The sequence below is a fragment of the Neolamprologus multifasciatus genome, chromosome 1, assembly GCF_963576455.1.
Source record: "Neolamprologus multifasciatus chromosome 1, fNeoMul1.2, whole genome shotgun sequence".
Classification (NCBI taxonomy): domain Eukaryota; kingdom Metazoa; phylum Chordata; class Actinopteri; order Cichliformes; family Cichlidae; genus Neolamprologus; species Neolamprologus multifasciatus.
The window spans coordinates 12,191,129-12,206,185 of record NC_140439.1 but is presented as its reverse complement, the minus strand read 5'-3'; the positions used below and the strand labels follow the sequence as shown (position 1 = coordinate 12,206,185).

The following is a 15,057-nucleotide window of genomic DNA, read 5'->3' as shown; positions in this document are numbered from 1 at the left end:
GTCCAGGACAGAAACAACTCCACTGCTGCTAACTCAACATCAGCTCTTTGCAAGCATCTGCAAAGACAGCATGCTAACACAAAGCTAGCAGAGAACCCAGAGTGATGGTAGAACTAAAGGTATGCAGACTTCAGCCCGGCAGCCAGAGCTTGAACTTCAATAAGTAACAAAGGCAGTAATGATTAATCAGGCTTCACTTCTAAAGCTTTAGCTTAGTCAAGACCAACCTGTCCACAACTGGTAAACAATACCAAGCAGGAACAAACACAACTAGTCAAGTTAGATTCTTTTGCATTGTGAAAGTATTGTATGGTCAGGAGCCAAAAGCTAACAACAACTGTGAATTGCTATAAAATGGACACGTGATAATCATGGTAACAATGTAGAATCAGTTAAATAAGGCTCCGGTCACACTGGTCTAGAGACCAGTCTGCAACCATCTGGCAATCAATGGTCGTGAGGGGAAAATTAGTATTTCTGCACCAGTTGGCAAAAAGCTCTTTTTCGTTACTTTGGTTGCTAGTATACTGCTGCTGTTGTAGCTTGATCAGAATTGTCGGATATGTCTACAAACACAAATTGTACATTGCGCCACGCAAGAAACCTCAATACCTGCTTGACATTAGCTTGCTAACTCATCAAGAGTGAGAACATGATGATCTCGATGAAGACCACTAGCCGAAGTGTGCTCGTCAAGCAATAAAGTTGTTTATCACACTTCAAAAATTGCTGACGCTTCAATGTCTTCAAATGTTATCATCTTCTCTAGTCACCTTGAAAGTTGGCAAAGTTGTGCTTAACTCGGTTTTATCAAGAGTTGCAAAACCAGCTATATGATGTTATTAAAATCACAGCTATGTTGCCTATGTTGCATGTTATCAATACAAGTATTCATAAGTATCAGTATCGATAGGTGCCAATGCTTTAAAAACAAAAGAAGAAATCATAAAACCAATTTTTATACTTCACTGGTAGCCAGTGACGAGAGCCCAGTACAGGGGTGATATGGTCTCCAAACTGCAGGAGAGATAAGGCTTGACTACACAAAAAGAACTGCAATAATCGAGGTGAGAGGGGAAAAAGCATGAACTATGAAATCTCGAACAGAAGGAAATGGTTATAATTTTGCAAGTGATCAAAGAGCCAGTGCTGACAGGAGTGGAATGATTTTTTTTGATTTTTTTTTTATCAAAATCTAGACTAGAAAGCCAAAGATTGCTTTAAAAAAGACATATTCAGGGGGGAATTTTCTCCAGTGTTTCCTGCTTTCACTCTATTTTCTTAACACAGAAATTTGGATTATTGTACTTTTACTTAAGGGATCTACTAATCAAGAATGTTCTGTTTTAACTAACTGTGAGCCTTATTTTGTATCTAACACTGTGTGCCTCATCTAAAATAACAAAGCGAAAATCTCTATGTAGGCAAAGCAGTTTGAGGAGCTATGGAAAGTTTTCCCATGGAGCCCAGGCTGAGTGAGTGCAACAGGCTGTATAAAGAGAACTCAGGTTTCTCTTTTCATCAAAAGAGAAAAAAGTTGTTATGTCTTATTCACAATGCTCTAAGTATACAATCTAACTTGATATCTGCTTATTACAGCTCTTAGCTGAGGAGAGTGAGTGAGTGTTAAGGCGAAAGATCTGAGCACAAGATAAAGTAGATCCAAGCACTGCACTTAAACAGTCAGCTGAGGTAAACAGGGAGAGGCAGACAGCTGTAGGGTGAAAATGGTGTCATTTCATCCGTCATCTTACTGTCTCTCTGTGAACTGCATACAGCTGGGGGATCCACCCATGTCCTGTACATCTGGGAGTAATCGCACGTGCTCACACACAAACACACTCACGCACACATGCACACACTTAAAAATTCTGCCCATGTCCCAACTTCTCATCCCCACTCCAGCCAGCGATGATCTCAAAAACACAGCAAAACTTGCAAAATGTAACTCTTGTTTTTGCCCTAGTTTGGAAAAACGTGGTGAGTAGCTGCTTTAGCTCCTTCAGCAAAAAAGTATCTTAGATTCAAGACTTTGCGTTGACTCTGATTCGTTAGCTCTTTAGTGTTTGTTTTGAGGTTTGGTTACTTTTAGAACACAATAGAAATGCTCCCTCAGTGCCCGGCGAGTTTATGCACAATAACAGCATCATCGAGAAAAGAAACGAGGGAAAGCACGACGGGAAGTGGGTAAAAGAGTTTCCTGGATTAACTCCAGGAACACATACACAAAGATATCTGCACACCTTCTCCATATCCACCCTTCCTAAGTTTTTCCCTTGCAGATGGTGTTCATTACATACACCTTACATGCTTTTATGTGTGTGTAATTTGCATATGTTTGTGAGATTTGTGCATGTGTGCGTTTCATTGCACGTGTTATGGGTCTTAATATTTGGGTGGGGCCTTCCCTAATGGCATGTCAGCAGATTTCTTCATCCTCCCCGGACTAACAAATTGAACTCAAACACACACAGACATACACACTTGGGGGTGTCAGTGAGATGCTAAGAGAGCCCCTCAGCTGATTGACCGACTTCCCTGTTGTGCTCTGGCTGCTGACTTGTTGACTGTGTAACTCACGTGTAGCACCGTTTCAGGCCAGTCTTTCCCCACCGTCTCAATGGTGTCATACTGAAAGCTCGACTTTATTGCTCCACAGTTAAATGACTCTACAGCCGGAGCACGGAGCCCTGCATGCAATCACCAATTCCACATTCCAACCTTAATCATATTTGCAACGAACAAAGAACACGTTCATGTACCAGACTGCATTTCCACTGCAGTCAGCTGTGCCTGGTGGTGGGACGACTGGTCAGCAGATCGCCAGCCAGTTTAGCACACACAGCTCAGTATGTTCATGCTTGAGCCATGACAACGACGTGATAACGCCGTGAAAACCTCAAACTCCTGAATTTAGTGACTTCTGGTCACATGACGTGTGTGGAAAGCTTGTGTTCTTGCTAATGCGATAAGATAGAGCCATAATGGGACGCAGTTCTGTAAACTACATTAAGAAAACCCTGTGGGGTGTATGTACACATGTACTTTATGCATCTGTTTGTATTTATGTGAGAGCACAATGTCTTTCTCTTGGGAGGTAATGGATTATAGCCAAGGAAATTCCAGGGAAAGTAGCTTAACCAAAAATGCCACTGAATGCGTCAGCCAACTTTCTCTGCTTCACTTAATTATGACCTAATCTCTATAAATATATATTCACTGGCCACTTCATTAGGTACACCTTGCTAGTATTGGACTGGAGCCTCGTTTGCCCTCATAACTACCTGGATTTTTAGTGCAAAGTTTTAAACAATGATACCTGGTGTGGCCGTCTGCTACTGTAATCCATTTGCTTCAAGGTTCAACATGTTGTGCATTCAAAAATGCTCTTCTGCATACCCATACTGTTGCCTTCCTGACAGCTCAAAGCAGTCTGGTCATTCTCCTTTGACCTCTGATATCAACAAGACATTTTACCCAGAGAACTGCCAGTCCCTGTACCTTTTTTCTTTTTTGGACCATTCTCTGTAAACACTAGAGATGGTTTTGCAGGAAAATCGCAGTAGATCAGTAGTTTCTGATGCATGCCACATGACAAAGCCACTTAAATCACATTTCTTCCCCATTCTGATGCTCAGTTTGAACTTCAGCAGGTCATCTTGACCATGTCTACATGCTTAAATACATTAAGTTCCTGCCATGTGATTGGCAGACTAGATAGCATAATTGTGCAGCTGAATAGGTGTACCAAACAAAGTAGCTAGTGAGTGTAAAAAAAAGTTACCTGAAGAAGGTTTCGGGTCAGATATCTGCCTGGCTAGACCACAAGCCCAGAAATACTATTTAAGGCTCTATCATCAGATGATAGCCAAACAGTTCCCAGACTGGGGACAACAAAATACCAGAAGAATAGCCAAAAAGCAAATTTATGGATTTCTATTTATTTTCTATCCACTATTTCTCACTAAAAAGTTAATCAAATGGAGGAAAATACCACATCCCACATTACCCTTAAAAGTTGAAAATACATTTTAATTCAGTGAAATACAGTCAGCTAGCATGTAATGCTGAGCTGTTTCAATCATATCCTAAACGCACATCTTCAAAGTGCTGACAAAAGTTGAAGCTAACAATAACACACAGAAAAAGATGCATATTATCAAAGAAAATGTAGAGATGAATTATTTTTTATTTTTCCACTATTTATACTCATCACTACAAAATCATCACTTTTATTGATTTGTTCTGGCTTTCGTCATCTTAGATTTCGGCTAAACATGAACTGGCAATGGCATCAATGGATAACTCCATACAGTATATTACACTATGTTAAGAACCTGACTGAAATTGGAAGGTGGTCTCTAAGTAGCTGCCTGAAATACGCAAGTATACCTGTTTCATTCATTTAAAAATGCATCATCTCCTTGAATTCTCATCACCTTACATGGCGAATCAAACAGTTAAAAAAAGTTATGGCCCCCTTCCCTCCCAGTGCATAATTATTTTGTCAGAAATAATTATATAAGACAAAACATGTTTTTTCTGCTATCTTGTGCTTTTTTGTGTTTCTTGAAAAATATGACTATTGACTATTGACAAAATCTCACAAACACTCCAAAGACTCCGCAGCAAAGAGTAGAAACTCCCCAGACAAGTGTTGAGCAGCCAGATAAGTTGTTATTAGATACAGGCTAATGAACATACTAAAGTAAACCAATAGGCACATCTTCAGTTGGACTTAATTGACAGGCCTCCCAAGCATAATTAGGATCTCGGCTTCTAATCCAAATATTAGTTTTAGTAGGTCACCATTTTGACCTCTAAAGGTCGTCAGCACAAGCACAAAACACGTACACTGAAAAAATGCTCACATTTTTCTTCAAACACATTGCAGGCTGCCCTTGGTTTGCGTGTGCTTGTATACTTTGGAGACTTTGCTCACATGTGCCAGAGAGCAACCACAGGAGGTTGGGAGGTCTTCAGTTAACAAACAGCTCACATTTAGAAAGACATTACATTCCCCAAAGCGTTGTTTCAGAGCAGATGTGGAAAATAATGGTAATTTCTGAGCTTGAGCTTAAAATGCAAATGTTCCACAACAAACCACATTCCTGGAGCCGATGGCATGACTAAGCAGGAATTGCCTTCAGTCAAAAAAAAAACAAAAAAACACAACCACCACTCAACATCAAGTCACGTTTTTAAAGAAGCAGCACGTGTGCCTTTAAAAACTACTTCAGCAGCAGTGAGAAGTGAATGTAGAGCACAGGAAGAGTTTCATGTAAAGTGAAGGAGGAAAATTCAGAGTAATGCGGTGTGGCGCTCATTACCTCGCTCGCACTGAGCTCCGGTGAAGCCGTACGTGCATACACATCTGTTGGGAGCCACGCACCTTCCTCCATTGAGACAGCCATTTTCACATACCGCTGGAGAAGAGAGAGCAATCGACAATGTCACAACAGGAGGACACCGCTGTGTAGACGGGGCCAGGATTTTGTTTTTGTAGGGTACCAAATATAACTGATGCAAAGTGAAGGAATTCAGTAACACAATGATGTCACTAGTTGTGGTTAGGTGGAGCAAGAAATGAGCATCAAAAGTTTAGGCACATACTCTTAGCTTTAAAACCATGGGAAAAAGACACCCAACCTACACACAGTGATCCTTTTCTATAGTGAAATTTAGTGAAAAAGAAAAAGAATATTTTCACAGGACTCATAACTCATGATTTAATACCAAATAAGCTGTATGATGTTATTAGTTTCTCACATTGTTGTGTAGAATTTCTGACCCCCTCTTCTTTACAGTGTTTGCTTCAGTTCATTGAGGTTTGCAGGCATCTGATTATACTTTGCTCTCTTGAGGTCCTGCAGCAATATTTTAAGGAGGCTGATATCTAGACCAGCGGTCCCCAACCCCACGGGCCACTGACCGGTACCAGTCCATGAGTTGTTTGGTACCGAGCCACGAGAGTTGAGGCTCGGCTGTGAAATTCATGGTTTTTCAGGGTTTTTATCGTTTTAAAATCATTACTTTTTTATCGTTTTTATCATTAACTCGGTTTCCCTGGGTCTTTTCCCATGTGTTATGAATAAATCTTCTTTTTTTTGGTACCGGTACTGGTTTATTTTGTTGTATTTATCTGCGAAACCTTCAAGGCCAGTCCGTGAAAACATTGCCGGACATAAACCGGTCCGTGGCGCAAAAAAGGTTGGGGACCGCTGGTCTAGACTCTAACTGGGCCACTGCAGCACCTCAAGTGTTTTCTTTTTAAGCCATTTTATTGCAGATTCAATGCTGTATACTGTCAGAATAATGATGCTTTAGCTGTCAGAGAGATGGCCTCTCATTTGACTCTACAATACTTTGATATACAGAGTTCATGGTCAGCTTAATGGCTGCAAGGCACCCAGGTCACAACACAAGCCCAAATCATCACCTCTCCTCTACCATGCTTCACAGTTGGTGTTAAGTGTTTGGTTTTCACCAAATGTGGTGCTGTAAATTACGGCCAAACCTCTCCATTCTGGTCTCATTTGCACAAAAGACATTATTCCAGAATTCCTTTGATTTGTTAAGATGCAAATTTTCAACCTTAATCTGTGCTGTTCTCTGACCTTGTGATTAGCTTGCTTGTCTGTCCAGTCTTGGGATTGTGGCGCTGTGTTAACACACATCTCAATGCTCAAAACAGAAATCTGCCAAAACCTCTGCTTCCACAGTGCTCACACTTGCTGATGATCAGTTAATCAGGTTCATTTGATTAGCAGCACCTGGGTGCTCCTTATTCTCCCATTTCCCTTGAAAGCAGTAAGGCTTTTTCACATGACTATACACAGTGTTTTAATTAGACAATAAATTATGTTCTTGCATTCATTAGCTCTATATTTCCACCCAAATAAGAGTTGCCAGACTTGCTTCTAAAGGGCCTCAATGTTATTGATGCTAAGTTTTACTAAATAGCGCTATTACAAGCTTGAGGGTAAAACAGAAACTCTAAGAAATAGAATTAAAAAGGAGGCAGATAATGATGAAGTTATTCAGAGTAATGTGTTTTATTATGAGCCTTACGTTGTCCACAGTGGTTTCCCACATAGCCCTTCTGACACAAGCACTGGTCTTCTGCACATGATCCCCCATTCATACACCGAATGTTACAGTGCTGGACTGTGGGAAGAACAAGACAAAGATACACACACATGAACACAGAGCAGCGTTAGGGTTCAGTTCAGTGTATCCAAACACATGCTGCAGATTATATTTACGACATCAACAAAACTGACACTGAACCATGTTTCTTAAGCGTTATGCTTCTAGATATTTCCTAAAAAATTTATGGTGTGTAAACAGATGAGCACACCAGGTTGAAGTGCGGTGAGCTGCAAGGGAGCGACATAGAGAAGATGTTGATGATGGACATCTTCCAAGGCATACACACTCCCAGTCGACACTTACACACACCCGTTCACAAAACCCACAGGACCGGCCGCTAAAATCAAGGATGTGATTGCAACATATATCAGTTGCTTCAGTCTTAGGCAGTTAAAAGGGATGCGTTCAGGTTCTTTGCCCTGCTATCTCATATGCTAGTACACGTAAGCTGGTGCCCATTACTCACGATAAGGAGAGAAAAACAACTGTGATTTTTTTAAGTGCCAAAAAATCTATTTGATTGCAATTTCTGTAATAAAAGAAAATTTATATAAGATGGCATATTTTCTGTCATCCATCAGTCATCACGACTTGTCATGTGGTGAAATGTTTTTCTTCAGATAACAGACACTTTTTAAAAAAAAAATATGCAAAGATAGCGGTGTAGTCAGAGCTATAATTTTAGGAAAAAAAACTATACTCCTATTTGCATAAATCATAATTATCTTTGTCTATTGCCCCCCCACCCCTTCCCATCCAGCCACCCACATTATATATTACAAAACTAATAACACTTCAATGGAGCTGATTCAGAAGAAAGTATATGAAAATGGAGGTGAATGAATGACCTGACTTGGATCCACAGGATGGTGCGATCTGACCATTGGGGCAGGTGCACATATTGGGTCTGGAGCAGAAACCATCTCCACATGAACTCCGGCAGATGGCTGCAAATGAGAAAATGATACTCGGTCAAAGAAAATACAAGGCCAAATAACAAAGCGACGCTCACGTCACGGCGCCGGGACTTGACTTTATTTTGCGTTCGAGAAATTCTGATGTTGTGGGTCTGCTGCTTGTCAGCCTGTCCGCTGCCGGTTTCAGGTTAGAATTTCAGTTGTTGCAGCTAAAGCGCTGATCTTAACCTCATGCTAAACTCTCTTCTGTAATATTTCAAAAACAGACCACAGTCCAAAGAAGGCCAAATCTTTCTTTTTGCCCTGATCGTGCTTTACTTATAGAAGCTGACCTGGCAACGTTGCTGAGCTATTTTCTTCTGTGAGTTTTGGAACCATAAATGTTATGTGTTTTCAGTTGGTGTCGTCTGTGTAGCTCTGTTGTTCTCTTTCCCACAGACTTTTGTTGGCATGGTCCACTTCCCCCCCAGCTCCCATCAGGTAGAGTCCAGCCACTGAACCCTACTCCATGAACCCCACTGCTAAACAATGTCATTAGAGCTGCGACCGGCATCCAGCCAGCCAGCCAGCCAGCGCTGCAATCACACAGCTTCTCAGACTCTCTTGTCTACTAAGTGAGTGAAGGCGGGTGAAGTTTGACAGAGCAAAATGCGGAGTCAATACAATTAATGACAAAATATACCTGAAAAAGTAACCACAGCCAGAGAAATAGACCAAATAAATTTTGGATAAAATAAATAAAAACTGAAATTTATGGCAAAAATTGATTTAAAATTGACAATGAGAAGTGCAAGTAGAGTAATAGAGGTGATACTCACGAACAATGCACTGATTTCCTCCAGTCAGAGTCTTCCAACCTGGGCAGCAGTAGGCGTTGTTTCTTGAGCCGCACACATTTGGGCTGCAGACGATCAAAAAGTGATGATCCATGTCAAAAAAACCTCAAGTATTTTCAAGACAAGTCCTTTAATTAAGATATATATCGAAGATTTGTCCAAGTGGCCTTGAAATTTGGCACACCAAACACTAATTACTCTATATTACTTACTTGTCTACATATTATTGAAACTGATGGTCTGTTTCTTGAAGCTTTTAAAACAGGTGGCAGGAATAATGGCACACTGCTCATGGACACTTTAATAGAATAGTAGTTGGAATCTGTCTGTGTTGTCCAAGCACAGCATCCATATTTTGTTAAATACACAAACACTGAGACCCTCCCAAAAATACTAACAATCAGGCATAGTGATAGATCAGGTGAGCCACAAAGTAAAGATAACCTGTAATCCCTGCTGATCACCTGATGAGCTGATCTGAAACCAAGTCCACTGCACCTGTAACAAGGCTCAACATACTTTGTAGAACTTCACTTGGTAAAAACCACACAGAGTGGACTATTTATGCTTCTTTAGCCCAGAAACAGTAGCTGCACATCTGCAAACTGCTTTGCAACCCACCTTCATCTCGACTTCTTATTGTCACCCCGTTTCTCACTTAATACCAAATTTTTTGTCACCATGTGCCAGTAATAAGCCATGTATTACTGCAGAAGTAAATGACAATCTTAATCACAATCTTTTGTATGTACAAAGGAACTGCCTGAATCATATCCTAACAGTCCTCAAAAAAAACCACAAGCTGTCCATTGCTTTTACTTAGAAAGTTCTTGTGTGTGCCTGTGGTTCCCAAGCTTTTTTCACATGGATCTGATATTCCTTTGCACAAATGACAGAACTAATTCTTTCATTTCTTAACTTTTTAAGTATCGAATAAAGCTGTCTGGTGTTCGTGTGTAAAACAATGTAGGGAACCACTGGAACATGCTATGATGTGAGCACAGCCACTATTAGAAATTTACTGCACCTGTACACAACAATGTTTTATCTGACATGAAAGTGAACACCTAGTCCGTCCTCCCACCTACAGATGTTGAGCAGGTCGACATATGTGAACTTATAATCACTTGGCATACATTGACCCAGGGGTCAGTATATACATAATGTACACTGTAACTCAACCCAGAAAAATGAAGCCATTTGGATGTTGGAAACAGTGGTAAGTCTGCATGACACAGTATGCAGCCTGTGTGCACTTCCTGCACTGAACCCAGATGTTCAGATAGATTAACTTAAAGCATGTCAAATAAAAATGCCTGTGGAGAATGCTCATTGAGTTGTGTGACCTTCATCAGCTGTTTGCTGTCATCACTGAACACAAACGTTCTTTCTTTTCTGTATTGGTTTCCTCCTGTCTGTCTTTCCTTTCTGTCGCTCTCTCTTTCTCACACACACACACACACACACACACACACACACAAAACCTCTCCAGCAGTGACCCACTGTGTACAGCTGCAGATGTGATTTATCCACAACTGGGGTGTGGTGTTTTTGGCTAGAAAGAGAATTAGGCTGTTACTCTCTTTCTCTCTCTCTCTCTCTCTCTGCCACAGCCACACGACCAATGGCCTCCTTTGTTTGGATGTAATTTATTATTGCAGTCAGCAGGAATGTGATATTCTTGCCAGTATTTAATTACTAAACCTTTTCTCCAAACTTCCCATCACAGACAATGTCACTCATGGGTCCCAGTCTGCCTTTTTAAAAATACACAAAATCACACACACACCAATTAACATGTGAGGACAGACACCTGCTCCAAGTTTAAAAGAAAAGAAAAGATTTCCAAAACTGACTTTGCCGGATTATTAGAACCACATTACCCTCTGAGGACGTCCGTCCCTCCCCTCCTCTTGGCCCTACTGGCTCTGGTGTCGGTCTGCTTCGTCGCCAACTCAGTGATTTCGGTATCTGCCACCTCTGCTGCGTCTTTAGCGTCGGCACAGAGCGACAGTAAAGCCAGAGTCACGGCCAACTGCAGCAGCCGTCCTCCACGCTTAATTTCTATCATTTCCACTCTCAAGCGTACGACTTCAGTGAAGAAAAATCACCTTATGTAGTTTCCCAGCCCCGTCGACCTCTCCTGTCTGGAGTCAAAGCTGCACAACAATAAATGCAGGAGGGGAAAAAACATTTTGAAAGGAGACAGTGGAGACTGCAAGAAATGGTGGGCAAAAAAACAAATAAAAAACACTCTGTTGCTGTTGTCACTGGGTTGGTGGTGATAGGTTTGCAAAAGCATGCAAAAAAGAAAAAGAAAAAAATCATCACCAGCCAATTCCTTACCTTGTCTCCCGAATAGGAGATTCGCTTGGGACTCGACAGAGGACTGTCTGCACTTTGACTTGCAGGTAAAAACAAAACAAAACAAAAACAATCAAAAAAACAAAAAAAAAAAACGTGTAGGAGCAAACTGTGGAAAAGAAGAAAAGCCACTGAAAACCGTCGCTCAGGCTCCTAGGCTATAAATAGATGCAACTTTTGAAGTCTGCCCGAGCGCATCCAATTGTGCGTGAATTGTGCACAGATAAGTTAGCTGATGCATTCCAGAGGATGAGAATGGTAAAACTCACTGCGTCTCTCCTTTCCAGCTGAGGTCTTTCCTCATCCCTGCTCAGCTCAACTTTCCCCAAACTCCCCCCTTCCGTGCCCTGCTCTCGCGATACAATAAAAATCTTGAGTTTAAAAATGCACTTTAAGCCGCGGACCTTCAGCATGCAGCGACACTATAACGACAGAGTCAGCCCAGAAAAAAACGGGAGGATGAAGACGTCTATATGTTTGTTTAAAGTCTGAATAATATAAATAACATAATATCTTTTTTTTTTTCATCTTTGAAACCAGTACACCTGCTCCTCCTTTGTTTAAACGTGGTGACACAGAACAGTTCCAAACGATAATCAGACGAACCATTCTCTCTAGTAGTTATAAATATTAAAGAAATTTAATTTCTTTCGCTCGTCCCCTCAAAAAATAAAAAATTAAGTCACTGTTATTCCTCTTGATATATGTCCGGTGGATATTTACACTGTCCATATTTGAGGAATTTTGTCCAGTCCGGTGATAGTTTTCACACGCATTGCTTCATGTCTGCAGCCACACCCAGCAAATATAGAGTCAAACTGGCTCCTCGCTCCAGTCTGCTATCCTCTAAAACCAAGAAGAACAAAAAAGGTTTTTGACACTGTATAGGTTATGTGTTCCATTGCATTGGTTTTCATCACTGTCTTTTTTTCCTTCTATTATGCGCATTCTCCTTTCACACGAGTCTGAGCACAGCCCAGTCTTACACATTAGTTTTGCATTTTAGATTTTATAGCTTGAACGAAGCCTCATGAAATCACTACAGAAAGTTGCCTTTGCCAGGTTGAGACAACACACTAAATTCTCCGTGTTTTATGTAACCCTTTGTCCATTTTCACCTCCCTCTGTAAAGACGTTGATGACATTGCTTCAGCTGCTCCAACAGGTGTCCCACCTTATGTGGAGTTGATCTGCATTACAGTTTATATCAGCTTCCACAGCTATTCTTTTCTTTGACACTCAGGTTGAGGCACACATCTCCATTAGGTCTGCTGACATCGCCAGTTGGATGTCTGCCCACCAACTCAAACTTAGTCTCAACAATGCTGTGCTGCTTTTTCTTTACTCTGGAAAGTCCTGCCCTCTGCAAGGCCTCTTCATCACTGCCTACAAGACCACGTTTGCTCCTCAGTGGACTGCCAAGAATCTGCGTCTGCCTCAAGACGACCAACTGTGAGGCAGCTCCCCGAGAGCAGGTTTGATCTTAAATAGCTTCATCCAGTCCAACTTTTTCTAATCAGTGTCTTTGAAAAGCATCTTAAAAGGCATCTGCTTTCACTGTCCAATTTGGGCTATTGCAGCTCGCTCTATAAATACTGTGAACCTCAAAGCAGATCACCAAAATATTGCAGGCGGATCTATCTTAAGTGTAACTTTCACTATTTAAATTCATATGGAAACTCACATTTTCCACCACCCAGTGCTCTCTTTTGTATACAGGTTTTGAAAAATGTGCTTCACAAATTCATAGCCCAAATTTGATTCCTTTGGCTTTGATTGCAGATTTGTAACATTTTTTTTTTTTAATTCTTGACACAGGATTATGTTAATAATATGTTAATAATACCCAAATGCAAATTGTTAATTATTGATATAAGACTCCTTCCTTTAAAAAGGCTTAAAACAAACATATGTTTAATATTTCATGAATTTGATCATAGGACTGGGGCAACAAAAGGCAGGGAAACTAAGTGGTACCGAAAGAAACAGTTAATTGGCAGTAAGTCAGTAACATAACTGGGTATAAAAAACACTTTTTTTGTCATAGTACATAATATCATGAAAAGATTCAGAGGATTTGGAGAAATCTCTGTGCGCATAGGACAAGAACAAAGATAAATAAATTATTTTTATTTTTTCAGTAACATTTGTCTCCACAGCATGCAAATGCCTACGACTTCTCTTTTCCTTCACCTTTGGTGTACTCCATATGTGATCGGTCTCTAGACAAACACATAAAAAGGGAATAGGCAGAACAGTTCATCTAAGCCACTGTTTTCAAGGTGGCGACCAACATGGGGACTTCCACAAACCGAGAAAACATAATTACACACTGACCGAGGTATATTTATCAGTACAGCATTTCTTTTCTTTTAAATAAACTCAAAAAACAGCTGACTGTACCTTTAACATTTACATTTTCTCAGTATGAACATATGTTTCTATGTTTTACTGTGGAGAAAGTATGGGTAGATAAAATATACAAATGATATACAAAGTTAATTAGGGATTTATGTGAAAACCTAACCAAAAACAAACTATGAGGTGCCAAAAATTACAGTTCCTTGAGTGGCCACTTGAGGCTGGCTCCAAAAGTAGCTAAATCCTCCACATACACATGTTGTAATTTTATAAAACTGTATATAATTGGATAAAAGTTCATTGAGGTGTCTGTGGCTGGTAGCTATCTGCCAGGCTTCAACTTCACTCATTTCGGTTGCTGATTTGCACCCTGCTCCTTGTCAGTGTTTATAGCATTTTATTTGTGTGGTATTTAGCACTAATTAGCAGGTATCTGTGTCTATGCATTCATACAGTCAGCTAAATGAGGTCGCTGGTGTGAGTTGACACCTTAGCAAATAAAAAAAAACTAACAGATGATGTCTTGTTGGCTATGTTCAACTTTTATAAAAATGTTGAAACTGTACATTTAACAATGTATTACTGAAGCAAAAAGTTTTTCCCTTCAGTCATTACACATATTTGTGGGCAATCATCTTTTAAGCTTTAAATCAGTCTCTTCTATCATGTAGTCATGCCGTCATGAGCCACTTCTTACAAAGGTAGTAACAGAACTTATTGAAGTTTTAGGCAGGCTTATTTTAATGGTATTCAAACATAAATAACTGTATCAACCATACCATTCCCCCAACTTTTCACTCAACATTTCTCCTCTCTGCTGTTTTCCCTGAGTTCTCTGAAAAAAAAAATCCATGTGAGCTTTTCTGTTCTCAAACATTATCTTTGCACTTAAATATTATTTGGACCCACATTTATGTGCTCCATTATAATAGGAATAATACTGGAAGTACTATTGAGTATGCTTGGTAAAAGTGAACGACATCTAAAGCTGAACTTCATATTGCACCAAGATAACAGACTGGTTACTGGCAAACAGGGCTGGAGTGGTTTACAGTAAAACTGCTTCTCCCTGGTTATCTTGGACCCTTAACTCTCTTGCTGAATCTAACTGTGATTACAGTTAGATTCTGCAGGCCTACTTGTTGTTCCTAGAGTATTTAAAAGTAGAATGGGAGGGAGAGCCTTCAGTTTTCAGGCCCCTCTTCTGTGGAACCAGCTTCCAGTTTGGATTCGGGAGACAGGCACTATCTCTACTTTTAAGATTAGGCTTAAAACTTTCCTTTTTGCTAAAGCATATAGTTAGGGCTGGACCAGGTGACCCTGAATCCTCCCTTAGTTATGCTGCAATAGACGTAGGCTGCCCAGGGGATTCCCATGATGCATTGAGTTTTTCCTTTCCAGTCACCTTTCTCGCTCTCTATGTATTA

General features: G+C 40.4%; 1 protein-coding gene across 1 annotated transcript in view; it reads right to left on the bottom strand.

The window, feature by feature from the left end:
- Positions 1 to 11,591, bottom strand: part of fbn1 (fibrillin 1) — a 63,390-nt gene extending 51,799 nt beyond the window's left edge. Inside the window, exons 1-6 of the mRNA XM_085152890.1 lie at positions 11,252 to 11,591; positions 10,789 to 11,064; positions 8,888 to 8,970; positions 8,001 to 8,099; positions 7,072 to 7,167; positions 5,331 to 5,426 (exon numbers count right to left, since the gene is read on the bottom strand). Of these exons, the coding sequence (XP_085009016.1) occupies positions 5,331 to 5,426; positions 7,072 to 7,167; positions 8,001 to 8,099; positions 8,888 to 8,970; positions 10,789 to 10,976 (562 nt within the window). The 5' untranslated portion in view covers positions 10,977 to 11,064; positions 11,252 to 11,591. The remainder of the gene's footprint in view (positions 1 to 5,330; positions 5,427 to 7,071; positions 7,168 to 8,000; positions 8,100 to 8,887; positions 8,971 to 10,788; positions 11,065 to 11,251) is intronic.
- Positions 11,592 to 15,057: the final 3,466 nt, after the last annotated feature.